This window comes from Vulpes vulpes, chromosome 2 (genome assembly GCF_048418805.1).
Source record: "Vulpes vulpes isolate BD-2025 chromosome 2, VulVul3, whole genome shotgun sequence".
In the NCBI taxonomy this organism is placed as follows: domain Eukaryota; kingdom Metazoa; phylum Chordata; class Mammalia; order Carnivora; family Canidae; genus Vulpes; species Vulpes vulpes.
The window spans coordinates 54,791,418-54,819,152 of record NC_132781.1 but is presented as its reverse complement, the minus strand read 5'-3'; the positions used below and the strand labels follow the sequence as shown (position 1 = coordinate 54,819,152).

The 27,735-nt window shown below is 54.4% G+C and overlaps 3 protein-coding genes across 8 annotated transcripts; 2 read left to right on the top strand and 1 right to left on the bottom strand.

Moving 5' to 3' along the window:
- The first annotated feature begins 278 nt into the window (after positions 1-278).
- SET (SET nuclear proto-oncogene) lies at positions 279-7,687 on the top strand. The gene is made up of 8 exons (XM_026009445.2): positions 279-1,026; positions 2,578-2,635; positions 3,331-3,473; positions 3,821-3,924; positions 4,027-4,140; positions 4,716-4,886; positions 5,170-5,316; positions 5,894-7,687. Exons 1-8 carry the CDS (start codon positions 954-956, stop codon positions 5,915-5,917), a joined length of 834 nt encoding a protein of 277 aa, XP_025865230.1. The 5' UTR covers positions 279-953; the 3' UTR covers positions 5,918-7,687.
- Positions 7,688-11,765: 4,078 nt separating this feature from the next.
- PKN3 (protein kinase N3) lies at positions 11,766-22,937 on the top strand. 4 transcript variants are annotated; one of them, XM_072748424.1, is made up of 22 exons: positions 11,767-12,081; positions 14,408-14,648; positions 14,861-15,006; positions 15,478-15,589; positions 15,681-15,808; positions 16,033-16,216; positions 17,101-17,247; positions 17,330-17,439; positions 17,546-17,689; positions 18,061-18,136; positions 18,221-18,389; positions 18,583-18,685; positions 18,792-18,859; positions 19,137-19,200; positions 19,348-19,439; positions 19,805-19,981; positions 20,675-20,737; positions 20,838-20,914; positions 21,733-21,875; positions 21,964-22,071; positions 22,257-22,337; positions 22,433-22,937. In XM_072748424.1, exons 1-22 carry the CDS (start codon positions 11,854-11,856, stop codon positions 22,643-22,645), a joined length of 2,874 nt encoding a protein of 957 aa, XP_072604525.1. In that variant the 5' UTR covers positions 11,767-11,853; the 3' UTR covers positions 22,646-22,937. The 4 variants fall into 4 exon arrangements, with proteins under 4 accessions (XP_072604524.1, XP_072604525.1, XP_072604526.1 ...); XM_072748425.1 differs by lacking the exon at positions 11,767-12,081 and adding an exon at positions 12,864-13,075; XM_072748423.1 differs by having other exon boundaries at positions 11,766-12,081; positions 22,257-22,937.
- ZDHHC12 (zDHHC palmitoyltransferase 12) lies at positions 22,873-26,234 on the bottom strand. Of its 3 annotated transcripts, none has more exons than XM_026009449.2 (5): positions 26,102-26,234; positions 24,530-24,666; positions 24,071-24,148; positions 23,715-23,881; positions 22,873-23,527 (listed from the first exon to the last, which is right to left on the bottom strand). In XM_026009449.2, exons 1-5 carry the CDS (start codon positions 26,199-26,201, stop codon positions 23,200-23,202), a joined length of 810 nt encoding a protein of 269 aa, XP_025865234.1. In that variant the 5' UTR covers positions 26,202-26,234; the 3' UTR covers positions 22,873-23,199. The 3 variants fall into 3 exon arrangements, with proteins under 3 accessions (XP_025865234.1, XP_025865235.1, XP_025865236.1); XM_026009450.2 differs by having other exon boundaries at positions 23,715-23,878; XM_026009451.2 differs by having other exon boundaries at positions 22,918-23,505.
- Positions 26,235-27,735: the final 1,501 nt, after the last annotated feature.

The window sequence follows — 27,735 nt, the reverse complement described above, 5'->3', positions numbered from 1 at the left end:
TGGACAGCTTCAGGGTTTGCAAACAAGCCTGAGTGAGTCCGAAGGCAGCTTCCCCATCGGAAAATCGGATGGAGATGCCGCCTTCCTTCACCCACGAGGAGGGATGCCCCAGCAAGTGTCCGAGGGCAGCGACCCCAGCGTGGGGGTATTTCTGGGCCCCGCTGCGAAGCGAGGCGACCACCAGGCCTGCGCTCCTGGGGGGGCTGGAACACCCCACTCCCCCGCGCGCCGAGCCACCCCGCGGAGAAGGGAAGCCGCTCCGCCACCACGTGACGCGCCCGCGCCGCCGGGGGCCTGCGCGCAGCTCGGCGAGGCCCCGCCCCTCGGGCCGCCGAGCGCCCGTAGCGCGCAAATGTCCCGGGTCGGGCCGGAGAAGGGGAGAGCGGGGGAGGGGAGCGCGGCGCGGGGGGCCGGCCCCGTACGTCGCCGCGTTCCTTCCTCCCGCCTCTCGGCCGGGCCCTGTGTCTCCTCGCCGCGGCTCCGCCCCCTCGTCCCGGCGCTCCAGCCAATGGCGGGGCGGCGCGAGCCTCTCCGGCCGGGGGCGGGGCGTGCGCGCGGGGCCTGGCGCGCCTGCGCCCTGCCGCCCGCCCCTCGCCGTGAGGAGGAGGTGGAGGAGGAGGCGGCTCGGGGAGAGCGAGCAGCGAGCTGGACCGCGGAGCGTGAGTGAGGGAGCCGAGCCGCCTGCCCGCCCGCCGCCGCCTCCCCTCCGTAAGCAGGAGCCCGGGCCGGGGCCCGGCACGCCGCCCCAGCCCCTCCCTCGTCGTCAGGCCGCGAGGGCAGCGCGCGCGAGCCAGGGGGAGGGAGAGCGAGCGAGCGAGCGAGCGAGCGCCGGGAGGAGGCGGCCGGACCGAGCGAGCGCCCGCGCGTGTGGCGTGAGGGGAAGCCGCTGCCCGCCCCCTTCGCCTTCCCTTCTCTCCCCCTCCCCGCTCCCCCCCCGACCGCGGAGCAGCACCATGTCGGCGCCGGCGGCCAAAGTCAGTAAAAAGGAGCTCAACTCCAACCACGACGGGGCCGACGAGACCTCAGGTGAGGAGCAGGCGAGGCGGGGGCCAGCCCGCGCCGCCATCTTCGCCGCCCGCCCGGCCCGCAGGCCGCCGGCGGGGCCCGGGGCGCGCGGGGGGCGCTGGGCGGACGGGCCGGCGCGCGCCTCGGCGCCCTTTTTTGTGCGCGCGGGGCCGGGGCCGGGGTGGCGCCGCGGCGGCGGACGGCGCTGCGAGGCGGGGGCGCTGCGGCCTGTTCGGCGCGGGCGGAGGAGACCCCCCCTTCCTCTCCCCCCTCCCTCGCTCTCCTCCCCCTCCCTCCCTCCCGAGAAGCCTCTCTTTATTGTGCTCCGCCATGATGCCTCGCTCCCATCAGCCGCCGCCGCCGCCACATGGTGCGGCCGGACGCGGCCCCGCGGCCGGGCCTCCGCGCGGCTCCCCCTTCGCACCCGGCCTGCGGGCGGCGCCCCCGCACCCGCACCCGCAGGCCGGCCCCGGCGCGGCCCTCCGCCTGGAGCTGGGGCGGGGTGGGGGCGCGGGGAAGCACGCGGCCGGCCTCGCACTGGGCCCGGGCCGCCCGGGAGGATGCTCTGTCCGGCCCCGGGCACACTTCCCACGTGGGGTGGCCACCCCGGCGCGGCAGAGCGCTGTGAAGCCTGGCGCGGCGGCCGGCGTGTCGGAGGGGCTTTACAATGGCTCTTCGCGAGCCTCCCAGCCTTGGCCGTAAAGGCTTTCTCGGCAGGGGGGCTGCAAAACCCGGGATGGTTACCGGAAATGAACCGCGCGATCGGGCCCCTTCACGCCCACTTAGCTTTGTAGGTTCTGCAGTCTTCACCGGACAAAAGGGTACCTCTTCCATCGCACACCCCCTTTTCCTGCTCTGCCTTCTGTGGTTCATAGTTTTCAGACTTCATGCTTGCTTCCTGTAAGCGTGCTCCAGAATCGTGTGGGGCCGCATCCGAGATAAGCCCGCCTGAAATTGGGTTGGAGGGGAGAGAAAGGTCAGGGTAGGATCATAGGGTTCTTATTCTGAGATGCTAAGGTCCTGTGTTTAGGATGGTCGGCGGATCCGAGGCCCCTACCTGTCAGGCATGTCTGATGTCTTAATTGTATGTGATACTGAGCAGTATTTTCAACTTTCCGTAATAAGTGATCCTACTCCTGAGAATGAGTGGTGTTCTCGTTTTTGTTATGGTCTTGGGTTAGTGTCCGTACTGGAGTTAACAGCTGGCATCATTCTCTTACAGGTGTATAATGTGATAAATAATAGTAAGAATTTTTGAATAAGGCTTATTCCTTAATCTTTCGTGATAGAAACTTTACTACTGGTCTTTTTCTTATAACGGAACTCTTCAAAAAGTGCTGCAAACAAATATTTTGAGTAGCCTAGCAGATTGCATGACCTGTGAAAAGTCTTTTAATTAAAAGGTAATGTGTCAACTACAGGCATGAACACGTGGAGAGCTTGCCTTGTAGTAGGCAGTTTCTTTTTTAATAACTGCTTTATTGATACGTCACATCACACACCCTGTTAATGTCAGGAAAACTGATTTTATATTCTAACTAGTATTGAGTCCTATACACCTTTTTCTTGCAGAAAAAGAACAGCAAGAAGCAATTGAACATATTGATGAAGTACAAAATGAAATAGACAGGTAAAGTTTTTTGTGGTTTACTTTGGAGACTTTAAGATGTAGCTTACAGTCTGGTAGTAATTGAAACTACGGTCAAATCTGTATCCACTGGCTAAGTGGAGATGATTATAACCTAGTTGGAAATATTTTTGAAAGTTCAGTGTTATTTTTCTGTGAAATACTTTTATGTTTACTAAAAACTTTGAAGAAGGTACCTCGACCTTGTAAAGCTTGGGTTTGCTCTCAAAGGCTACAAGTTGTCTGAATTGCAGTGCCTGGACTTCTGATAATTTAGCATTATGGCATCACTGTTGCTTCCACTTGAGTTATAACTTTGTTACTTTATTAGCAACTTTTTTTCTTTTGTAAGCTTAATCTGCTTGAGGTTGAAACAATTGGAGTTAGCCTGGTGATAAGAGTTGGTGAGGTAAATATACAATGTTACCAAAAGACTCAGTTTGGGCACTTTAAGAACTGTAAGTTATTGAGGGTGTCTATTGGTGAAGCAGATCAAATTGCCATCCAAGTTTTTTTGTTTGTTTTTTGCCATCCGAGTTTTGACTTGAGTCTCAAACGACAAAAATCTAGGGGGTTTGGTTATTATAAATGAGTACTTTGTACTCTGCTGTAGCTAATAAGTAAATATTTTGGGGTTTTGGCAATTTTTTTATTTGTCAAATACCATCATTGTCAACATGGTTTTTCATTTGCTTCAGACTTAATGAACAAGCCAGTGAGGAGATTTTGAAAGTAGAACAGAAATATAACAAACTCCGCCAACCATTTTTTCAGAAGAGGTCGGAATTGATCGCCAAAATCCCCAATTTTTGGGTAACAACATTTGTCAACCATCCACAAGGTATGTTGTGGCAGAGCATTATTCCAGGATATGGGAGAGAGTGGAGGGACTTGGCTCGAGGACTTAGTCCAACATATTGGTTACGTGCAGAAATTAAAACACTCAGAGAAAGGAAGCTTTCATTTAATGTTTTACTTTAGAAGAGACTATTCTAAGTTGGGGTTCTCTTTGATTTCTTGTTTAAAAGATAGTGACAGCTCTGACACTGAGCCATCTGGTTTGCACTTAATGGATTTATGAAATCAAAGATGTTCACTAAATTTGGAAAAGTTTTTAAAGGCATCACTCTGAATTGTTTGTTAATCTCTGTTTGTAATACTCATTTGACCTATAATTTGCTGGTCTAGTGTCTGCACTGCTTGGGGAGGAGGATGAAGAGGCGCTGCATTATTTGACAAGAGTCGAAGTGACAGAATTTGAAGATATTAAATCAGGTTACAGAATAGATTTTGTAAGTATCAGTAACTCCTTGTTTGCCACTGTGGAAGTGAATTGGAGCTTGGTTGGAAGAGCTGTTTGTATTGATTTCTAGTTCTCCAATCTTTTATTATAGTATTTTGATGAAAACCCTTACTTCGAAAATAAAGTTCTCTCCAAAGAATTTCATCTGAATGAGAGTGGTGATCCATCGTCAAAGTCCACTGAAATCAAATGGAAATCTGGAAAGGTATTTGAGGAATTGTTGGGTGAAGGTATCATTTTGTGCATTTTGGTTTAGTTGAACCACTTACCAATACTCACTGCTTTGGTAATCTATATGTTCAATGCAGATCCTTAAAATGTATGAAAATCTAGTGTGTTTATGCCAAATACAATGCATGGAGCTATCAAAAATTAGTGCAAGGCTTTAAGGCTAAATTTTTTTGATTTTCATATTGGGGACTGAGGTTTTCAAATGACTGCTACTTCCCAAACTGCATTTATATCTTCATTTAAGTGGTAAACCCATTTTAACTTATTATACTGCATTATGGTGGTGGTTGTCAAAGTGGAACTAATTTTGTAAAAAAAAAAACCAAATTCACATGATATTTTTTCAGGAAAAACTTCTACAAATTTGACAAGTATTTGAAGACCTAGAATTTGAGGATTTAACCTTTGCTTACCTTTATAGTTTGTTTTAGATAACAAGCGTAGCTAACATACTAATGTTACTCCACCCTGTTTTTGGGTTAAGATCTTAAGTTACAGGGAATCTAGGTATTATGGAGAACCTATGTCAAAAGTTCTGTCTTCATTTAGGATTTGACGAAACGTTCAAGTCAAACGCAGAATAAGGCCAGCAGGAAGAGACAGCACGAGGAACCAGAGAGCTTCTTCACCTGGTTTACTGACCATTCTGATGCAGGTGCAGATGAGTTAGGAGAGGTCATCAAAGATGATATTTGGCCAAATCCATTACAGTACTACTTGGTAAGTTGAGAGTGTGCTTTTTTTTTTTTTTTTTTAAGATTTTATTTATTTATTCATCAGAGAGGGAGAGAGGCAGAGACACAGGCAGAGGGAGAAGCAGGCTCCATGCAGGGAGCCCAATGCGGAACCCGATCCCGGGTCTCTAGGATCAGGCCCTGGGCTGAAGGAGGTGCTAAACGCTGAGCCACCGGGGCTGCCCGAGAGTGTACTTTTTATTCAAGGTTGTATTTGTCTCCTTTGTTTGAAAGTGAGTTCCTACGGTAAGTTTTGTTTTGTTTTTAAGGTTCCTGATATGGATGATGAAGAAGGAGAAGGAGAAGAAGATGATGATGATGATGAAGAAGAAGAAGGATTGGAAGATATTGATGAAGAAGGAGATGAGGATGAAGGTGAAGAAGATGAAGATGATGATGAGGGGGAGGAAGGAGAGGTAAAAAAAAAAAATTTGGTTAAGTCCAAAAGAGATCATCTCAAAAGAATTTTGTTATTTTGTGGGTTACACTTATTGTGTAATAGAACTGATCAACGGAGATAAGCTATTTTGTTGTCCGCAATTGAAGAGGACTTTAGTAAACTTCTTGTATTCATGATTTAAATATAATTACTTCTGATTTTGTGGTTAGTACTCTATCTTGTCCTTCCCTGGCCAGTAATTAATGAGGGTGATATGGACAGTGTAGCTGGTCAATTCTGAGAAATCTAAATAGCAGATTTTTGTGTGTTTTGGACAAACATGAAATTTCTCATAGATTGGGATAGGTTGGTTTTTTGGTTTGTATTTGGTGTGAAGGTATGTGAATTTGGTGAGTGCTGAAAAGTAACTAATTTATCTGAGACCATGTCACTGTGTCTTTCAGTTGAGATTTGATCCATACTGATTTATAGATTTGTAATATATGTCCCTGTAATGTGGCAGTATGTTCTCTGGAGGTCTGTGTTTGTGTGAATGTTAAGGAATGACTTCGATTTAACCCTGAAGATTGACTGCCCACTTTTTTTTCTTACAGGAGGATGAAGGAGAAGATGACTAATGGAACACTGATGGATTCCAACCTTCCTTTTTTAATTTTCTCCAGTCCCTGGGAGCAAGTTGCGTCTCTTTTTTCCCCCCCCTCCTCTTGTGCTCATTCGCCCTGTTTTTTGAAGTCTCTTTTCTCTCCCTTTATACCATTGTTCTCAACTTATTTTGGGGGGAAATACTTTGAGCAGAATACAGCGGGAAAAGAATCTCTACCCCTTTCTGTTCCAAATTCATTTTTATTCCTTCCTGTCTCAACAAAAACTTTATGGAATCAACACCACCGTGCTCTGTGGGAAAAAAGAAAAACCTTCTGCTCCCTTAGCTCTGCTGGAAGCTGGAGGGTGCTAGGCCCCTGTGTAGTAGTGCATAGAATTCTAGCTTTTTTCCTCCTTTCTCTGTATATTGGGCTCAGAGATTACACTGTGTCTCTATGTGAATATGGACAGTTAGCATTTACCAACATGTACCTGTCTACTTTCTCTTGTTTAAAAAAAGAAAAAAAAAACTTAAAAAAATGGGGTTATAGAAGGTCAGCAAAGGGTGGGTTTGAGATGTTTGGGTGGGTTAAGTGGGCATTTTGACAACATGGCTTCTCCTTTGGCATGTTTAATTGTGATGTTTAACGGACATCCTTGCAGTTTAAGATGACACTTTTAAAATAAAACTCTCCTAATGATGACTTGAGCCCTGCCACTCGATGGGAGAATCAGCAGAACCTGTAGGATCTTATTTGGAATTGACATTCTCTATTGTAATTTTGTTCCTGTTTATTTTTAAATTTTCTTTTTGTTTCACTGGAAAGGAAAGATGCTCAGTTTTAAACGTTAAAAGTGTACAAGTTGCTTTGTTACAATAAAACTAAATGTGTACACAAAGGATTTGATGCTTTTCTCTCAGAACAGGTGTATTTAATATGATTTTCCAAGTTTAACTTGTATAATGTATTGTCAAACTCTGTCACCCTGACTCCGTATTTTTTGATACGCACTTTGCAGGGTGACCTCAGGGCTGTGTGGACTGAGAAAGGGATCTGAATCAATGTATTAATGCCTCCAAAGCCAGGAGCCATCGTAGGTGTAGTTTGCCATCAGTTTCTGAACTCTCCCACATCAGTCGTGATACCAGATTGCTCAAAACTGAGTTCTGATTATGTTGTGCCCTTGATTTGTGTCTCAAATTGGCATTTTTAAAAACGGGCCTTTATTGCCTGGGTATAATAATAGTGCCTGCCACCACCATCAGACAGACCTGGTGCTCTAATGCCAAGTTACACACAGGGCAGTTACTGGCATGTCTTCGTTGGTACTATGAAATGTGGCCGAGAAGACAGACTCTCTCAGAGTAAGAAGTCCGTATTGGTGGTAAGAAACTCAGGAGTACTTTTGTCTCGACGTACTAGCTATTTAGCATATAGCTGTCACGCGACGCCTGTCTGTGTGAATCCGGGTGAGATGACGGGCCCTGCTCTACTTAATGCCGTTGTGCATAGGATACCATTTTGGGAAGCTACCTAATGCATAAGCTTTTTAATGCTGTAAATTATAGTAGCTAAAATTAAATGCCACTTAACTTTTTCAGAGATGAATTAATGGACAGCCTGGTCAAATTCAAAGCTTTTTGATGTATAAAACTTTATAAACGGAACTATTCCATCGATAGGCAAAGTGTAATGAAAACCTGTCTAGATGGATAGTATGTAATTTCTGCACAGGTCTTGTTTAGTAATACATCACTGTATACCGGTCAGGAATCTTGCTCCAATAAAGGAACATAAAGATTTTTTTTGACTGGGGTCATTCTCCTTGTTTCCTAGAGACATGTTACTTGCCTTTGGATATAGATAAGGTAGTTTTTCTGTCTGATTTGCATTAGTAGTGACTGGGGAATGGGGGAGACTGCTCTTCAAATCATTCAGTGTAGCAGGGAGAAGTCTATGAAAGGGTAGGTATAAAGATCACAGAAAAGAAACTTCTTTGGAATGTAGTTGGTTCCTGAAGGGATCGAATATTTTCCTATTGAAGTCTCAACATTTAAAGGACTCTTGGCTAGCAAAAATCCCCTGGTTGCTTGAATTATTTTTTTTTTTAAGTTTTTATTTTATTTATGATAGTCACACACACAGAGAGAGAGAGAGGCAGAGACATAGGCAGAGGGAGAAGCAGGCTCCATTCACCGGGAGCCTGACGTGGGATTCGATCCTGGGTCTCCAGGATGGCGAACCGCTGCGCCACCCTGGGATCCCCCAGGTTGCTTGAATTACTACTCATTAAGTAGGCCTGTAATTTTTGTTTCTCAAAGTTACCACTTACTAAATCTGATTTATGGGCTGGTGAGATTGGAGGACCATCAGTTATAGGTTCTGTTTGTTTTTTTATAAATTTTATTTATTCATGAGAGACACAGAGAGGCAGAGACCCAGGCAGAGGGAGAACCAGGCTCCATGCATGAAGCCCTATGTGGGACTCGATCCCGGGTCTCCAGGATCATGCCCTGGGCTGAAGGCAGGCGTTCAATCGCTGAGCCACCCAGGTGTCTCTAGGTCCTCTTTAATCCAATCTTAAGATGTACATTTACTTTTGAGAAAGTGACTCAAATAGCTCTTAAAGATAATTTTCTCTTAACTACTGAGATCACCTTTTAGATTGCCCTGTGCCTGCAAGTCGTGCAAAGGAGTGCTGGGCTGTGAGACAGGAAGGTGGCAATGTCAGTGTCCTAGAACTTGCTACAGAGTAGCAAGTGTGCTTTGTACCCAGTTGCAAGAGTTCTCAGGCTGGCCTTTGGGCAGTGTGTTTTGGAAAGTGCCAAATGAATGGCTTAAAGCTCCTTTGGTACAAGGACATTTCAAAAGAAAAGGGCAAATAATGGCTGCTGTAGTTTCTCTGGGAGGAGGGCATCTTCCAAAACTGCCAAACTGCTTATGAGGGAGTAACTACATGAATAGGGGCACAGGGGGCAATGTATAGATAATGTATCTATTTGGTAATGTATCCTTAGAGTTAATTTCAAACCTAAAGGAATGTTCTTTTAGACCCATCCCTGCAGCTGAGGTTGTTTCTCCAACATGTTCTGATTTCTAAAAGACTTAACTGTTCCCTGACCTCTGTGATAGGCCCTGCAGTTTCTCCCAGCTCTGGCTCTACAATGTAGTTTTAAATGTCCCCAGAATCTTGCCTGTCTCTGACTGACATGGGCTTTATATCTGGCCTGTTTTCTCACCTGTGTTAGCTGTCTGGCTGCCAACAGGTATGGGTTTTTGACGTGATGGATTTGGGGGGGGGGGGGGCCCTCTGGGCTTCAGAGGATTCCTACTCAGTTGTATTTCTGAATTAATTTGGTAGTTTTTACCATGACTGCTTTTTGACAACTGGTCTCAGGGGTTTCACTTGGTCCTGAAAACAGGTTTGGCTTTTGACCTTTTTGGTTAGGTTGATATGAAAAGGCGGAATTGTTATAGAAGGTGAAGACTCAGGATTTCTGAAGAGCAAGACAAGTTCTTTAGGAGATGAATGACTAGCCATTCCAATTGTTTAAAGAGGACATCTTGGGGATCACTGGATGGCTCAGCAGTTTATCGCCGCCTTCAGCCCAGGGCGTGACCCCGGAGTCCCAGGAACGAGTCCCAGTCAGGCTCCCTCTGCCCATGTCTCTGCTTCTCTCTCTCTGTGTCTCTCATGAATAAATACATAAAATCTTAAAAAAAAAAAAAAAAAGACATCTTACATTAGGAAAAATTACCCCCCCACACACACACACCATCCCAGCGTTCCGTTCCCATTTGAACACGTGGCTGTGTTCATGAAGACTTTAGAAGTTTACTTTTTAATAGGTCCGAGAGAAAAGACTGCAGTTTTGTGGTTAGAACAAGAATAGTGAATGGGGAGTGTGCCAGCTTGATTACTTGGTGATACTGCATACTCCCTACTACCCAAGGGCAGCAAATCTAAACATAGACGGATGTTTGCCATACCAGGAAGGGAAGTATAGAAAGGAAAAAAAGTGTTTTGTGGTTTTTTTTTTTTTTTTTTTAATGTGCCCTGCTAGGAAGTTTTATATTTCTTTGAGTTGATATTTATACAGTTTTAGCCGCCAGTTAGCTGGAGAGTTGTTTGCACCATTCACTACCCACTGGATGCTGAATGTGAAGGGAACTTCAATTTTCTTAAGAATTAGCAGTTTCGTGAAGTAACATCAGAAAGGATGAAGCTATTTGGTCAGGCTTCTCCATCAGCCTAGGATTTGGTTTCCTTGTGGGTTTGCCCAGCCTGGGGTTCATGGATTCTACTTCTGACTTCCTTTCCTTTGTTGACTAGTGAAGCAGTAGAAGACACAGCAAACTTGGAAAATCATTTTGACTTCTTTCACATAATTCAGCTTTCTTGGCTGTAGTAGATAAATGATCCTCAGGATGGGAGAGAGACATTATGCTGAAAAGAGGAGCTTTGCTAGCTTGTTTTGTCCTTTCCTTCAGTCCTATGACTAGCAGTCAGAAACATAGTCTTTTTTTGCTCTAAATTATGCTTAAACATTCAACTCAACACAACTTGATGACAACCCTCATTTATTTTTATTTTTTTTTTAAAGATTTGATTTATTCATGAGAGACACAGAGAGAGAGGCAGAGACACAGGCCGAGGGAGAAGCAGACTCCATGCAGGGAGCCCGATGTGGGACTCGATCCAGAGACTCCAGGATCACGCCCTGGGCTGAAGGCAGGTGCCAAACCGCTGAGCCACCCAGGGATTCCCCTCAACCCCCATTTAAAAGAGCCTACTATGTGCTGTTGTCTAAGCCCTTGGCAACCTGGACATGCCTCTGATTATGAAATTTAGGCATGCCCCCCACTGAACCCAGTTGCTCTTGTATGTTGGTGTCATCTGCTTGATTTCCCATTGCAGGACAACCCAGGACTGTCATGGCTTGTCAGTATCACCTTTTCCACTCTGGGGAGGGAGGGTGGTCAGAGCAAAGTGCAACTGACATGATTTCCTTCAGTAAAAGTACAGGAAAGCACCTGTTCCGAGTCATCAAATCAGCCACCTTCAATGTTTGATCCCCACTCACCTCCAGACCCTTGGGCCAGGCTCCTTCCCGTGAGGTCCTGGCACAGGGTGCCGGTTAGCACAGGATACCAGAATTCCTATACAGGCAAGCCACTGTCAGGTCAGTTGGTGCCCACTGGTCGGCTTTCCTGAAATAGTGGTTATTTCCTACGGTGTGTGTCTTCTCTCTGGGTGGATTCTTGAGGACAAGGGAAGCCCTGGCTGACCCAGAGAGCTCCACTCTGGTTGAGTGGTGGAGCCTGAGATGTTTGGCTTATTCATCCATGGTTTGTAACTTGGCGTGGTTTGGGGGGGCTTTACTTTCTTTCAGTTGCAGACGTTCTTATAGTAGTGACTCTAGACAGGGACGAGACTCCGTGAGGGTGACAGGTTTGGGATTAACCCACTTGTCACCAATGATCCAAGACGAGGGGAAAGTTCCGGGCGGGAACCAGGTGGTGGCAGGGCTCGGAGGAAGGGGGCTGAGCCAGCCCCACGGGCAGTGTCGCGCGGCCGGCAGGCGGCGCTGTCGCCCTCGACCACCCCTCCGGGCAGCTGGCGAGCCCCGGCCCGGGACGTGTCCCTCCCTGCACTTCTATCCGGGGCGGGGAACTGCGGCCTCAGGACGGACGCGGGGCCCCGGAGCCAGCGGGGCGTCGGCGCCGGCGCCGGGGAGAGGCCGGGCCTCGGCTTGAGCCCTGGGGTCCCGGGCGCCGACCCTGGCGGCCGAGAGGCGGCGCTCGTCTCGGGGCCCGCGAGGGCCAGCGCGCCTCGGGAGGGGGCGCCCGATCCCGCAGCTCGGGCTCCGCTTCCCGGGAAGTTTCAAGTTTGAAAGTCCTGGCGGAGGGGCCGGGGCTTCCGGAACCGCAGTGGTCGAGAGGAGGGGCCGAGCGGCCGGAGCGGCGCCATGGAGGAGGGGGCGCCGCGGCAGGTGGACGGCGCCCGGGGAGGCCGGGCTGCGGGCGCGGGCGCGGGCGCGGGCGCGGGCCCAGGGGCCCGGGGAGCCTCGTGCACGCCGCGGGCGCCCCGAGCTCCGGCCGCGGCGCCCCGGTCCGACCCGCATGCCCTCCCGGGTCCCTTCTCAGTCCCGGCCCCGGGCTTCGCTGCACCTCGCAGGGCAGACCCGAGCACGGGGGTGAGTCCTTCACGTCCCCTGAAAACGCCCCCAAATCACCCCCTAGTGACTCAGAGCCTCTGGTCAGGCCAGCGCTCGAGTGCGTCCGAATCTGCAGTCAGGGCCGCCAGGATGGGCGCCAAAGTTGCCTGAAATCGGTTCTTCCCGATAGGACTGTAAGACCGATGGGAATCTACCTAGAAAGCAAAGGGGGGCGGTGGGGGCACACTGGGGCCGGTCCTGCGTGGAGAGGAATCCGTGTGTGCAGGGAGAAGAGAGCCCAGGAGGGGACCCGTCCCTGGGCTCTTGGGGGGGGGGGGGGGTCCTACCCCGATCACAAAGGCATGTGGGGTTTGGACGCCGGACGGAGGGCCTTGCCCAGCACCTGGGTGGGAACCTTCGCGTACACAGGGTTCTAGTCCAAATGGCAGGGAGGCTGGGATCCTGCCAGTGCTGGCAGTAGGTGCTGGTGGACACAGCAGCCAAAGCTGTGTGTTTGTTATTGGGGAGGGAGGGGTGGAGGTCTACTCAGAGCGAATGGGGTGGGGTCCCAGCTGGAGAGCAGCAAGGGAGAGGTGTGTATGTCCGCCCAGAGCAGACAGGAGGTGGGGGGATGCTCGGGGGTGGAGTGTCCTCCACAAGGCTCGAGTGCCCCCACCCCAAGGGCCTAGACAGCCCTAAGCACTGCATCTGCCCCCTCCCACTCCCTTCTTCCGGAGGTCCCTCCGCCTGTTCCAGCAGCGGCTTGTGCACATTTTCCGATTTCCTGTGAACCTCCGCCCAGCAGCGCAGCTGGGTGACTCAGGACCCCGGTGGCCAGGCCCCCTGCTCCATGGGATCTTTGTTTGCTCAGGCCTTTGGCTCTGGCCCTCTGGCCTAGGGCCCTCAAAGGATTTCCTGAGCCCCACCCCTGCCCTCTGACTACCAGGCCAGCAGAGGCCTGGAGTAGGGGGGCGGGGGCTGAGACTGGGGTGACAACCTTTAACACTGGGCTCAGGAGATGGAGAGCCGAGAGGTAAGCTGGAAGTCCCGCAGGAGCCTTTGGGGTCGGGGGCATTGTGGGTTACTCTGGATAGAGGTCAGCTTTGGCACTGGTTGGTTTGAAATGTTAGCTTCTGAGAAAGAGATTTTTCTGTTTCTTGCTCCCACCTGGGGTGAAATAGTGAGAAATCCTCTGCTTCCTCCCAGTAGCTGAGCTGGGAATGGCCCCGGGAGACCTCCTCAGCCCCTCTCCGTGTCTCTGCTTGGCTACCTGAGGGAACATCCCTGGCCCCTACTCAGGCCTCTGGCTGCCCGCTCTGTGTGACCTTGGGTGGTTCCCTAGCCTCTTTTCTGGCCTCAAATTTGGCCCCAAATCTCAGAATCGCAGCCTTGGAGAGAGCATCCTGATTAAGCGTGGCTGGCAAGGGGGAAGGAAGGTGGCATCCCCTCTTCGGTGTTGTGACTTTGGGCATGTTGCTTAACCTCTCTGTGTCTCAGCTTCCCCATTTGTAAAATGGGGATCATAACTATACCAACCTCATGGGATTGTCGTGAGGATCCACAGATCAGTGTCTGCAAAGTTCTGAGACAGACCCTGAACAACCCAGGGGTCTGGGGCACTGACACACCCCACCTGCCATGAGTTGCAAATCTATGTATGACTTTTGACTCCCCCAGAACTTAACTACTAGTAGCCTACCAGTGACCAAAAGCCTTACCGATAACATCAACAGTTGACTAACACATACTCTGTACGTTATGTGTATCCTATACTGTGTTCTTACAATAAAGGAAGCTAGAAAAAAGGGAAATGTTATTAAGAACATCATAAGGGGGATCCCTGGGTGGCGCAGCGGTTTAGCGCCTGCCTTTGGCCCAGGGCGCGATCCTGGAGACCCGGGATCGAATCCCACGTCGGGCTCCCGGTGCATGGAGCCTGCTTCTCCCTCTGCCTGTGTCTCTGCCTCTCTCTCTCTCTCTCTGTGACTTATCATAAAAAAAAAAAAAAAAGAACATCATAAGGAAGATAAAATACATTTATAGCCCTGTACTGTATGATCGAAAACAATTTGCTTATAAGGTGGACCTGTGCAGTTCAAACTCATGTTGTTCAAGAGTTGCCTGTAACTGTTGACAATTTCTCCCTCTCCCTCCTCCCTAGTGGCAGAGGACAGGAGCGTGGGCAGGATGCCTAGTCTTGGGGTTTGCATCTGGCCTGGGGATACTAGCTGGAAAGTCAGAGATGCCTCCCAAGCCCTGGGTGTCCACCCTGGCTGCTGGGCGTGCCTCCCTCTCCTTCCATCTGTGGGCACCTGAGGCCGCTGGTGGCTGGGGACTGGACAATTATTGCTCTGCCCTTCCACAGCCTGGGGCCAACCAGCGGCCCCCGGAGGATGAGAAAGAGGTGATCCGCCGTGCCATCCAGAAGGAGCTGAAAATCAAGGAGGGTGTAGAGAACCTGCGGAGGGTAGCCACAGACCGCCGCCACCTGGGCCATGTGCAGCAGCTCCTGCGCTCCTCCAATCGCCGCCTGGAGCAGCTTCACGGAGAGCTGAGGGTGCTGCATGCACGCATCCTGCTGCCCGGCCCTGGGCCTGGCCAGGCTGGTGAGTGTGGAGTCCGAGCGGACCCTCGGGCACTCGGGGACAGGAGGTGCTGGGGAGGTCTACCCAGCCAGCTTCTCAACCTTGGTCCTGACCAATCTCATAGCCTTCTCAGGTGTCCCCCTGCCCAGGAGGGGAGGGGAGGAGACAGCAAGGCCATAGAGTAGGGGGCTCCTGGCTCTGGGTAAGGGCTTCATGTACCCCACACTGCACAGAACCTGTGGCCCCGGGACTCCAGCCACCTGCAGAGCAGCCCAGGGCTCGGCACCTGGAGGCTCTCCAGAGACAGCTGCAGGTGGAGCTGAAGGTGAAGCAGGGGGCAGAGAATATGACACATACATATGCCAACGGCACGCCCAAGGTAAGGCTCCTGGGGTCTGTGGGGAGAGATGTGGCTCTCGGATTGGTAGGGGAGGTGCTGCCCCAGCCCCTATAGGGAATGCAACCTAGCTAACGACCTGTTAAGGGAGACATAGTCTCAACCATTAGTCTGATAGAGGAGGCATAGCCCCAAATCTTAGCTTGGTGGGGAAGGCATGGCTTGGACCCCTAATTTAACAGAGAAGGCACAACTCAGTCTAATGGGGGAAACCCCAGGCCCTGTTCTGGGTCTAATAGAGAAGGTCCACTCCCAGCCCCAACTCCCAGCATGATGTGGGGAGCTTGGCTCTGACATGATTGGAGAAGTTTGACCCCAGCCCTGTCTCATCTGGTGGAGGAGGCTCTGCCCCAGACCTAGGCTGATGAGGGAGGCTTGGCTTCAGCCTTGGTCTAACCAGGGAGGCCCTGGGCTGGCCTGGGTGCGACGAGGGCATACCTCATGACCCCACAGGAGAGGAAGCTCCTGGCAGCTGCCCAGCAGATGCTGCGGGACAGCCAGCTGAAGGTGGCTCTACTGCGAATGAAGATCAGCAGCCTGGAAGCCAGTGGGTCCCCTGAACCAGGTGAGGCTTTGAGAAACTGGGAGGGGCCAGCCGGCCGGGCTGGGCCGGGCAGAGCAGGGCATGGGCCTCAGAGCTGACCGCCTCCTCCCAGGTCCCGAGCTGCTGGCAGAGGAACTAAGACATCGGCTGCACATTGAGGCTGCTGTGGCTGATGGTGCCAAGAACGTGGTGAAGCTACTTGGTGGCCAGCGGACTCAAGACCGGAAGGCCCTGGCCGAGGTCAGACCGTGACGCCCTCTCATCACTGCCCCTCTCTGCGCGCTGCTTTCCACGCCACCCTCCGCACTGCGGGATGGCTGTGCCGGGTGGGAACAGGGAGCCCACTGTGTCTAGACCTCGTGGCGGCCAGGGCGTGTGTGTGTCTCCAGGTGGTCCAAGCTGCTGTCCCCAGCCCCAACCTGTGTGTCACAGGCCTGTGCCCCCTCCCCGTATCTGCCCTGCAGGCCCAAGCCCAGCTCCAGGAGTCCTCCCAGAAACTGGACCTGCTGCGACTGGCCTTGGAGCAGCTGCTGGAGGGACTACCTCCTGCTCATCCTCTGCGTGGCCGGGTGGCCCGGGAGCTGCGGACGGCCGTGTCTGGGAACCCTCAGCCTTCAGGGGTGCTTGTGAAGCCCACCGCCATGACAGGTAGCCAGGAGTCCCTCTCACCTCAGGGCTCCCCTTTTCTTGCAAAGGGTACCCTGAAACACAGACGGGGAGGGCTTTGGAGAGTTTTGATTCTGGTCCCACCACCCCCTAGCTATGTGAACATGGGCAACAGACTTCCACTTTCTGGACTCAGCTTAATGTTCTGTCAAATGGGGATGATAACAGCACCTACTTTGTAGGGTTGCTGTGAAATTCAGTGAGCTGTCGCCTGTGATGTGCTAGGCACAGTGCCGGCATCGTCCAAACATGGTCGGTGAAGCTGTTATCAAAATGAGTAACCATGATGGCAATGTGAAGAGTGCCAGTGTTAGGGGAGCTCACAGCCCTGGAGGCCTTTGGTAACCAGTCCTGGGCAGTCTGGACTACTAGAAAGTTCTTTCTTATCCCTGAGCTGAATTTGTCTGAATTGTAATCAACATATAATTTAAGCATGCTGACTTTGGAAACCCTGAACTTCCTACGCGGGACACAGTGCCAGCCAGAGAGCCCGGCACCTTCCTGCTCAGAGCTGGTTCAGGGTTGGACGGGCCAGCTCCCATTGTGAGCAGAGCTGAGAAGGAATCAAGGAATGCTTCCTGGAGGAGGTGGTGTCTACATGTAGCCTTGAAGGGCTTCTGGGAGTTGGCCAAGTAGACAAGTTAGGGAAGGCGGGGCGGGGGTATGGCTTGCTTAAAAGGCCTAGAAGTTGTCTGGCTACTTGGGGCCACCTTATATCCTGTCACCTGGCTAAATACCCCAACTAATGTGGGCAAGGTCTGGGTTCAGACATCATTGAGAGAAAGTAGCTTTCCTGCGGTCCCAGGGGACCTGGCTGTGGCAGTGAGAGAATGGCACTGACAGTGTTTCTTGCGTGCTCCCCACAGGGACACTGGAGGTCCGCCTCCTGGGCTGTGAGCAGCTGCTGAAGGCTGTCCCCGGACGGTCCCCGGCAGCTGCACTGGCCGGGAGCCCCTCCCAGGGCTGGCTCCGGGGCAGGGCCAAGCCTCAGCGTGGAGGAGGAGATCTGGCCAGTGAGTAGGGGCTGCAGGGAGCTGGGGGCAGCAAAGGACCTCCACTCCTTGCTGGCTCTGAGCCCCCTATCTGGCCTGGCAGGTGAGGTGATGGCTGTGCTGAAAGTGGACAATCGTGGCGTGGGCCAGACTGGCTGGGCGCCAGTGGCCAAGCAGTCCTGGGACCAGATGTTTATTGTCCCCCTGGAGCGGGTGAGCCCTGGGGTGGGCAGGCATGACCTTAGGCCAGGGGGCGGAAGGCCAGCCAGGTAGGGGCATGTGCCATGCCTCACTCCTCAACCTGGCCCTCCCAACGTAGGCCCGGGAGCTGGAGATCGGGGTGCGCTGGCGGGACTGGCGGCAGCTGTGTGGCGTGGCCTTCCTGCGGCTGGAGGACTTCCTGGACAATGCCTGTCACCAGCTCTCCATCAGTCTGGTGCCACAGGGGCTGCTCTTTGCCCAGGTGCTCAGACCCTGCCCTCTGACCTGACAGGCCCCAGCTCCGTCGGAGTTAGAAGGGCCTTCAAAACAATGTGACTCATCCATCCACACGTAGGAGTGGAAACTGGGGCCCCGAGGGAGCAGGGCTCCAGGACTGTGGGTTTCCAGGCCTTGTCTGGGGACTGCATGGGAATCTAGAGGCCCACATCTTGGTCCAGACTATCTGGCCTCATTCGTGACCCTGGACAAGTGCCTCTCTTCTCTGGACCCCTCTGGCTCTTGCATCATTGATGCTGGGGGCTCAGGCCGAGATCCTGGGAACCAGGGAGGTACCCTGATGGCAGGTGGGATGGGAAGGGACCTGTCTCCAGCCCTGCCCTCTGCCCCCTGCAGGTGACCTTCTGTGACCCTGTCATTGAGAGGAGGCCCCGGCTACAGAGGCAGAAACGAATTTTCTCTAAACGCAGAGGTGTGGCCAGGAGAGGGCTGTGCAGTTAGGGGGCAGGGCAGGGGCTATTGGGGGCCCCAGGACTGAGTCCTCCTTTTGTCCCAGGTCAGGACTTTCTGAGAGCTTCCCAGATGAATCTCAGCATGGCGGCCTGGGGACGCTTGGTCATGAGCCTGCTGCCCCCCTGCAGCTCGCCAAGCACGATCAGCCCCCCCAAAGCATGTCCCCAGACTCCAGCCACACCCCGGGGAGCTGCCGACCCTGCCTCGCCCAGGTGAGGAGCCACCCCGCCTCAGCCACCCTCTTCTCTGCCACATCTGTCTCTCTCCAGGTGCAGTTGGTGTTGTTCTGTTCCCGTCACTCACCCTCTGATCCTCCATCTGTCTGTCTCTGGCATTGCCGTGTGTTTGTCCCTATGGCTATTCCATCTGCCTGTGCCCTGCCATGTGTCTACTTTCTCCACATAGTAATGTGCCACCCAAGAAGAGCCCCTTGGGAGAAGAGATGAGGCCCCCGCCCAAGCCCCCACGCCTCTACCTGCCCCGGGAGCCAACCTCCGAGGAGATACCGGTGAGGGGGTGCTGAGGCCCGGGGTCTGCCCGGATAAGGGTGGCAGGGCTGGTGGGACAGAAGAAAGCCCTACTCTGCTCTGCTCTGAGCCCCTCTGCCCTCACAGCGCATCAAACGCCCCCACATGGAGCCCAGGACGCAACTTGGGTCGTCTCCTCCAGCCTCAGTCGCCAGGTACCCCCGGCAGGCCCACTTTTATGCTTGAGACATCTATCTACTCACTTGGGTGTTTGTGTGTCCATTCAGACATCATCTGATATTCCTTGCTCTCAGATTCTTACTCACTAAACCCACATTATTGAGCTCCAGCTGCATTCCAGACTCTAGGAAACCACTGTCCCAGGAGCCCCCACCCCCATCCCCAGGCTTTGCAGCCTCATTGGTGGGGACAGCCCGGGGCTGGGCACAGAGAGTTTGGAGCATCTCTTGTCTTCCTATGCCTCTCTTGCAGGAAACCCCCCCGGCTTCAGGACTTCCGCTGCTTGGCCGTGCTGGGCCGGGGACACTTTGGGAAGGTAGTGGGCTGAGGCGGGGAACTGTGTGGGGGGGGTGAGGAGGCCCCAGCACCTTAGCTGGGAGGATGCTGTGATCCATGGGGTAGTGGGGTGGGGGAAGCTGCCCTGTGCTGTCCGCCTGAAGCCCAAGCTCTCTCTGGTGCCCAGGTCCTCCTGGTGCAATTCAAGGGCACGGGGAAATACTACGCTATCAAAGCGCTCAAGAAGCAGGAGGTGCTGAGCCGGGACGAGATGGAGAGGTGTGTAGTCGGGCCAGTGGGCACCCGGCCCCGGTTGGGACCCCGGATGGCTGGCCTGGCCAGTGGCACCGGAAGGCAGCTGAGTGCTCTTGGGGCTTTGAAGAGGTGACCTCTGGGGCTGGCCAGTCCTGGGCTCTGTCTTTAGCACCTGCAGTTGTTAACCATGTGCCCTTGGGCAGGTCCCCTCTTCTCTCTGCCTGATATGTAGAAATCATCACTCTCACTGTAGAGAGAAATCATCACTCATCAAAGTGCCTGGCACTTTGACTGAAGGCCCAGAGAGCCGAGGGTGTTGTGTGGGTGGCAGGGCACAGCCAGCAGAGGTCTTCCTTCCCCTCCAAATGCCCCCTCCCCCCCGCCCACAGCCTGTATTGCGAGAAACGCATCCTGGAAGCCGTGGGCCGCACGGGGCACCCCTTCCTGCTCTCCCTCCTCGCCTGCTTCCAGACCTCCAGCCACGCATGCTTTGTGACAGAGTTTGCACCTGGTGGTGACCTCATGATGCAGATCCATGAGGATGTCTTCCCTGAACCCCATGCCCGGTGCGTTCCCATCTATCTTGCCACCTCTTCTAGCAAGCCTTCCCCGGTTGCCTCTGCCCGCTCCCTTCATCCTGCTTCCCTGAGGGTACCCGGCAGCAGAGGAGCATGTGGAGTCAAGGAAGCCTCGGTTCAAATACTGGTTGGCAGCTCTCATAGACTGTCACAGCTTTGTAACCTTGGGCCTCAGTTTATGTCACTGCGAATGGGGCTGATAACTATTTCGCAGCTTTGTTGGGTAAGATGAACACAATGTTTGTAAATTGCTGAGCACAGGAGCCAGTGTATAGTAAGTGACTGGCAGCTGGAGTTATATCTTGCCCACCAGAATGCAGGCTCTGGAGTCTGGGTCTGCCACTAGCTATGTGACCCCAGGGGCCTCACTGCCCTAGAGTCAGTTCCTCTTTTTAGAAACAGATGTGAGAAGCATCAGCTGCAGGTGGCTGGGAGGATGTGGGAGAGAGTAAGGCCTAAGAACACATGGCATCATTCCTGGCATAATCGAAGGGTAGGCCACTGTCTGGAGAAGCACCTGCTCTCTGCACCCCCCACCCCTGGTGTGGGCTCCCCTTGGTCTCTCATCCAGTCTGACTCTGGCTGGGACATCCAGAGATGCCCAGGCCATGGCCATCCTGGTGTCTCCCTGCCCTGCCCCCCGCAGGCCTGGGCCTGAGCTTCCCCCGACACCACCCACAGGTTCTACCTGGCTTGTGTCATCCTCGGGTTGCAGTTCTTACATGAGAAGAAAATCATTTACAGGTAACTTGCCCTGGCGGTGCTGGGGGCATAGGTGAAGGGGCAGCAGCTGCCTTCCCCCGTGATGTTCCAGGGCCCCTTTGGTCTGCCCCCGCACCCTCAGGGACCTAAAGTTGGATAACCTTCTGCTGGATGCCCAGGGTTTCCTGAAGATTGCGGACTTTGGGCTTTGTAAGGAAGGTGAGTGCCTCCCGTCCAGGATCCCCTGTCCACTGATCTTGCCCAGCACAGGCCAGCAGGGTCATTGGTGAGTGGCCCCCACCCCAGCCTTCATTCTAGGAACCAGCTGGACCTGCTGGTTTTTCCTTCTCAGCCCTAGAGCCTCTTTTTTTTTTCTTTAAGATTTATTTATTTATTCATGAGAGACAGAGAGAGAGAGAGAGAGAGAGAGAGAGAGAGAGGCAGAGACATAGGCAGAGGGAGAAGCAGGCTCCATGCAGGGAGTCCCATGTGGGACTCTATCCTGGGTCTCCAGGATCACACCCTAGGCCAAAGGTGGCGCTAAACCCCTGGGCCTCTTAAAGAGCCACAGCTTGCCCTTAGCTAGAGGGAGAGACTGTACTCAGAGTGGAAGAGGGCATCAGGGACTCCTGGGTGGCTCAATGATTGAGCCTCTGCCTTTGGCTCAGGGCCTGATCCCAGGGTCTAGGGATCGAGTCCCACATCGAGTTCCCTGTGAGGAACCTGCTTCTCCCTCTGCCTATGTCTCTGCCTCTCTGTTTCTCATGAATAAATATATAAAATAAAATAAAATAAAAAAGGAAGAGGGTACCGGATTCTCCATTTCCTTCATGACCTTAGCATGGAAGCTTGCCTGGGGCTCCATTTCTTCCTGTCAGGTGGCATAGAAACCGCTCCCACCTCTGAGGGCATGGGGCAGGGCTCGGTGTGGGGTTCGGTACCTGAGGTCATAAGGGTTGGCTGTTCATTCTTACACCCACTGAGGTGATATGGATGAGATGCAGCAGGCCGGCATCAGTGTGGATGCTGGTTTGCAGGCATCGGCTTTGGGGACCGGACAAGCACCTTCTGCGGCACCCCAGAGTTCCTGGCCCCAGAAGTGCTGACCCAGGAGGCCTACACACGGGCCGTGGACTGGTGGGGCTTGGGTGTGCTGCTCTATGAGATGCTGGTGGGAGAGGTGAGTGCCAGCCCCAGGCTGCTGGGGCCTGCAGGTTGGGGCGGGGCGGGGGTGGTTCATGCACCCTGCTGAGCTCTGTTCCCCGCAGTGCCCATTCCCCGGGGACACTGAGGAGGAGGTATTTGACTGCATCGTCAATGCCGATGCCCCATATCCCCACTTTCTATCGGTGCAAGGTCTCGAGCTAATTCAGAAGGTAATCACTGCAGGGGCAGGGGCAGGGGCACGGTGGGGCTGGGCTGCCACTCTGTGGCTCACGGGCTGCCCCTTCACCACCCATTCTCTTGGGGGCCCTGTGGCCCAGCTCACTTGGGGTACGGGGGAGGCGGGCAGTGCATGGGCCCAAAAGCGCCCTCCGTGGGCCTCTGTCCTTTTGCCCAGCTCCTCCAGAAGTGCCCGGAGCAGCGCCTGGGGGCAGGTGAGCAGGATGCAGAAGAGATCAAGACCCAGCCTTTCTTCAGGGTGAGTGGTCCTGGGTGCCTGGCACGGTGGGCGGTGGCGCAGGGCCACGTGGGCTGCTGTTCTGCCATCTCAGGCAGCTCTGCCCTCGCCCCCAGACCACCGACTGGCAGGCCCTGCTCGCCCGTACCGTCCGGCCCCCCTTCCTGCCCACACTGTGTGGCCCTACGGACCTGCGTTACTTCGAGGGCGAGTTCACAGGGCTGCCACCGGCCCTGACCCCGCCGGACCCCCGCAGCCCCCTGACTGCCCGCCAGCAGGCCGCCTTCCGGGACTTCGACTTTGTGTCAGAGGGATTCCTGGCGCCCTGACGGCCTCTCTGGCGAGTCCACCCTGTCCGCCCAGCTGCTTGCCCTGCTCTGGAGGCCCGGGCCTCACAGGTTCTCTGTGGGTCTTGGGCCTTGAGGTGGCAGTGGCGGGGCTGCTGTGGGGGGTGTTGCTTGGTCACGGGGCAGAATGTCCCCTCCTCCCTCACCCCCACCCCAGCTCCCTCCTTCACTGAGACCTGGACCAGAAAGGGCAGGACAGTGAGGAGCAGTTTGGTTTGGTATTTTTTTTTAATACTTGACTCACTTTATGGATTATTAAACTTATAAAACTGTGCACTGGAGGCATCCTGGTGTGTGGGGGGCCTCCAAGCCCAGGTTGCTTATGCCTGAGCCCCCACACAGGTCCTCTGCCTCCCCTTCTTCCTTTGGAAGGCAGAACTGCCCACTGAGGCAGGGGTTCTGTCGTTCAGCTCTGCTCTGAGGCCTGGGAGGAGCGAGCAGGAGTGAAGAACCCCAGGCTTTCCGAGGGCTGACCGCAGCTGGGTGCAGCCCGTTTGGTTTTCAGGCACAAGATGGTGGCCTTCCCTCCCACGACCCTAAACAGCCTGGCTGCCGCCCTCCTCCTCCTCCTCTCCCTCGGCCCAGAGGGCCTCCCAGGACCCTGAGGGCCATCCGCAGAAGAAGTGGGCCAGGTTGCGGGTCAGGCCGCGGTCGAAGGGGTTGCTGGGGCGCTGGCGGAGGTAGGCAATGCGGTGCGAGGAGATGAACTCCCAGGTGGTGGTGTTACTGGCCACCAGGTAGAGGTGTGAGGCGAGGAGCAGGCTGGCCACCAGAGAGAAGACGGAGAGCAGCAGGAAGGTGGCAAACAACAGCCCGCTGGACCGCAGCCATAGCCCCCAGGGCTGGAAGAAATGGAGGCCAGACCTGCAGGGCAGGATAGAGATGGGGACCCAGGCTGGGGGAGGGCAGGGCGGCCCCAGGGAGCCCCGGCGGGCAGGCCTCTTGGGAGAAGGTTGGAGGCCCTGGACAGAAGAGGGAGTCCTGGCTCTCTCCACCCTGCAGGCACATTGCTGCGGCCCTCCCCCAAACCCAGGGCAGTAGGGGAACCCACCATGCCAGGTACAGGCCCCACAGAAGCACCACCAGCTGCAGCGCCAGGTAGGCCACGAAGAGCGGGTGGTTGCGTTCCCCCACGCAGTTCTCCATCCAGGGGCAGTGGTGGTCGTAGCGGCGCACACAGCGACGGCACTCCCGGCAGTGCCGGGCCCGCAAGGGCTGCTGTGGGCAGGGAGGGAGGTATGCTCAATGCCAGCTCCCCTGCGGGCCCAACACTGAGTGAAGTGATGAAGTTATGAGGCTGGGGCCTCAATCTGGAGGCCTTCCTGGATGAGGCCACGGCACGGGGGCAGGAGGTCAGGGAGTCTTGGCCCAGTCCCCACGCCCTCCCGTGAAGGTCCCTGCACCCACCAGCACCAGGCAGTATCTGCAGCGCCGAAGGGGGATGGCTTGAGGAACCATGGCTGTCTGCTCCTCCTTGGCCTCCTCCTGAAAGTAGGAGATGGGGCATAAGATGGGGTCCCCTTGGGAGGCAGATGCACAAATTTTCCTTGGGGACTAGCTCATTTCTGGGTATGCATGGGTGGGAACCCATCCCCTGCATAATGGAGTGCTAGGGTGGGACAGAGAGCTCCAGTCCCAGGGAAGCCCCGTGACCTCTGCCACTTGTATCTGCTCCCTGGGCCTTGGCGATTTCCTCATGGTAATCGGATGTAGGGGATGGGGTTCTAGGGCTGCTAAGAGGATTCATTGAGGTGCCCCCAGAAAAGCGCTCTGCACAGATCCTGCCATGAGACCATCATAGCAGTCTTGGGTGTCCTGTTGGTGGGAGGGAGAGGGTTCAGGCACACACTCCCCCACCCCAGTTACCTGGGGCTGGGGCTGGACATTCACATAGCCTGGATCCATGAGCGACACGGCCAGGTAGAGCAGCAGGGAACCCAGCACGAGGAGCAGGAAGGTGAGGGGCAGGAGCAGCTCTCCCTGCTCTTCCCACTGCCGCAGCGCTGGAGGGGCCGGAGGAGGAGAGTGAGTCTGGGGCCAGAGCCAAACAGGAAGAAGCTGTGTGTAGGTGTAGTTGGAGGTGGGGACTGTGTCCCTGGCTGAGCAAAGGCTTGGAGATGGGGTTTAATGAGTGGTCAAGTGTGGACACTGCATAGGGTACAGGAGGGAGAAGTCTGGGCCCAGCAAAAAAAAAAAAGAAAAAAAAAAAGTTCATCTGCATTTTATCTGGAGGGCAATAGGAATCATGGAAAGTTATAGGGTCAGATCTGTTTCTGAAAACCCTCCTGCTGCTGGAGAAAAAATGGATGGGGGAGCAGGGGGAAGCCTGGAGACAGAGTGCCTATCCAGGAGGGAGAGGAGGGTAGCCAGACAGGGATACTGGCAGGAATAGTGGAGACAAAAAGATGGGTAGATAAGGGGTGAGGCGGTGAAGGGGCCAGACTTGACTGGATGTAGGGGAGAGGGAGGAGGGGTCCCTGCCTTGGCTCCATGATGGTGAGACCAGCCAGGTCTGATATGTGCATGAGATAGAGACAGAGGAGGGCCAGGCCAGGGAAGGCCCAGCTCATGGGGGTGAATCAGGATTTTGTGTGTGTGTGGGGGGGTGCGGGGGTGAGGAGTGAGGGGCACGCACAGGACAGTTAGATGACAGAATGTGGACAACTCTGGGGCCCCTTGATTGTGAAAAGGAGCAGAGAAGGAAAGATGGGTTGGGGGTCCTTTTTGATGGAGAGATGGAGCAGGTTTTTAGGCTGAAGGGTGAAGATGGTGGAAGAAGCCCGAGAAGGTCTTGGGAGGAAAGTGACAACACCCCCCAGTCCAGGAGCTGAGGCTGGAGCAAGGAGAGGGGAGTGGGGCTACCCTTGCAGGCAGGTCGGGTGGCTGAGAACTTGGGTTGGAGGCAGCCTGGCAGGGGGGAAGAGGGGGAAGATGTTAGTGGGGTCGGGTCAGTGGGGTGGATGAGAACCTGGGGGCAAGAAGTGAGTATGGCCACTCCCCTCGGTGTTCAGGACAGGGAGCCTGGACCAGGGCAGCTAGTGGCCCCTGAAGTGGGCCGGATGCCAGTCCTTGATCTACTAGATCCTTGGAATCTTACGCGGGGACGGTTGGGTGTCAGTTCCCGGGAAGGATCAGGTGGGTCCCGGGATCAGGGGAGACGGGGGCTCAGGTCGGTCGTCGGATCTGGTGGGCGCGGGAGGAGTCCTGGGATGCACAGGGCATCTGGCAGGGATCAGGAAGATGCTGGGACTAATTAGGGATGAACTGGGTACTAGGCAGAAGACAGGTGGCTCTTGGAATGATAGATGGGGAGGAGGCTCAGGAGCTGGCGGAAATGGGGTGAATCCCAGGATTTCTGGGGTTTTCAGCAGGAGACCCAAACGTCTGGGAAATCACGCGGGATCGGGTGGGTCCGGGGTCGCGCGGGGTCCGGCTCACCGGTATCGTGCAAGAAGAGCACCAGCGTGATCCCCCAGGTCAGCACAGTGTGCCCGGTCCGCACCAGGACCCCAGGACTGAGGAGCGCCCAGGGCGCCATCTCCTCGGCCCGGGGCCCCACCCGGAAGAAGCGCCTGGAGGGGCGGGCCCTCTGAGGGAGAGGGGACGCGGCCGCCCGAGGATTGGTGGAACCGGGAGTGGGCGGGGCCTGACTGGGTCGGGGAGGCTGTCTATTGGATGGCAGCTGCGCCCGAGGAAGCCCTCGAGCCAACAGGTGCCTGAAGAGGTTGAGGGCGGGGCCGGCGCGCGCGCAGCTGGTAACTCCCCAACCCCAGCCCCCGCCAGCCAGGTAGGTAACTTTCGAAAGCCGGGGAGCAGGCGCTAGTGTCGGCCCCGCCCCCTTGGGCTCTCACCCCGCCCTTCCCAGCCTTACTGGCTCGCGCATGCGCACAGGTCCCTGGGCGCTTCCATGTTCAAGGTGTCTGGTTGTGGCTCCAGGTGGTGGAATTGCGCCGGTTTCAAGGATGCGATGACTGAGGTCTCTACTGGGGCAGGACCCGCCCGCGGTTGCTCTGTGGTGATACCCTACTTCCTTGCTATTCATTTTTTGACACTGCAAACCGGATGAGCGCAAAGTGGTCGTCCGTGGTGCAGATCCTGGGTACCAGGGGCCCAAGTGGAGTGAGTCAGAGTCAGAAATATCAGCTCTGCCCCCTCCTACCTGTGTGAGCTTGGGCCAGTTACTGAACCACTCTGACCTCTGTTTTCTGTCTATATAGTGAAGACTGGTGATAGCATCCGCCCCTGCCAAGGTGGCTGGGAGGATTAAATAATGCCAAGTACAGTCAGTGTCTAGTATGGGACTGTCCTCTCCCCCTCTATAAGCCGACACCTCACCCTGCCAGAAGGACTTGCCCACCAGAGGCTTCGGGCTATTCTAAGACAAAATCTCATCATCATTCAGTGTTCACACTCCTTCAACTGTGTCCCCGAGGCATTCCCCGTTCAGAACTGCCTTTCCACCCACACTTCCCACTGATATCAACATCCACCTTCTTTCTCCAACAGATGGGCCCCTCCAGTACACTCTTCTGATATCTGTTTTGTCAGCTCAGCATCCCCTTATCTGTTGGAGAACTGACTCTTCTCCATCCCATATGGTTCTAGAGGAACTGTGTCCCTCACTCCACAGAGTAAGAGGAGACAAGATGTGGGCATACGACTTTAGAGGGCCAAACTCTTTCAATGGTTTTCTCTTTCAGTGTCTCCAATGATTGGTCCTAGGTGGTGGACATGTAACTCAGCAGGGCCAATCAGAATCATTCTATAAGATTACTGTATAAATGCTGAGAGAGAAAGGGGCATTATTTCACATCTCTCGCATAAGGGATAGGATTTAAGGGCAATAGGCAACTGTTTTTACACTATGTGGAGGGTGACTGTGGCAGGAGAGGATGAAGCCAACTTATAGAGTTCTAGAGATAAGTAGCAGTGAAAGAAGGAGCAAGAGTGTAAGTAACATTGCCTTGGCCCCAGCTATTAGGTCCAGCTATTCCTGAAGCTGATGTTAACCTCTAGATTCCCTTGATGAATTCCCTCCCACTTTTGACTAGCCTGGGTAGATATTTGAGTTG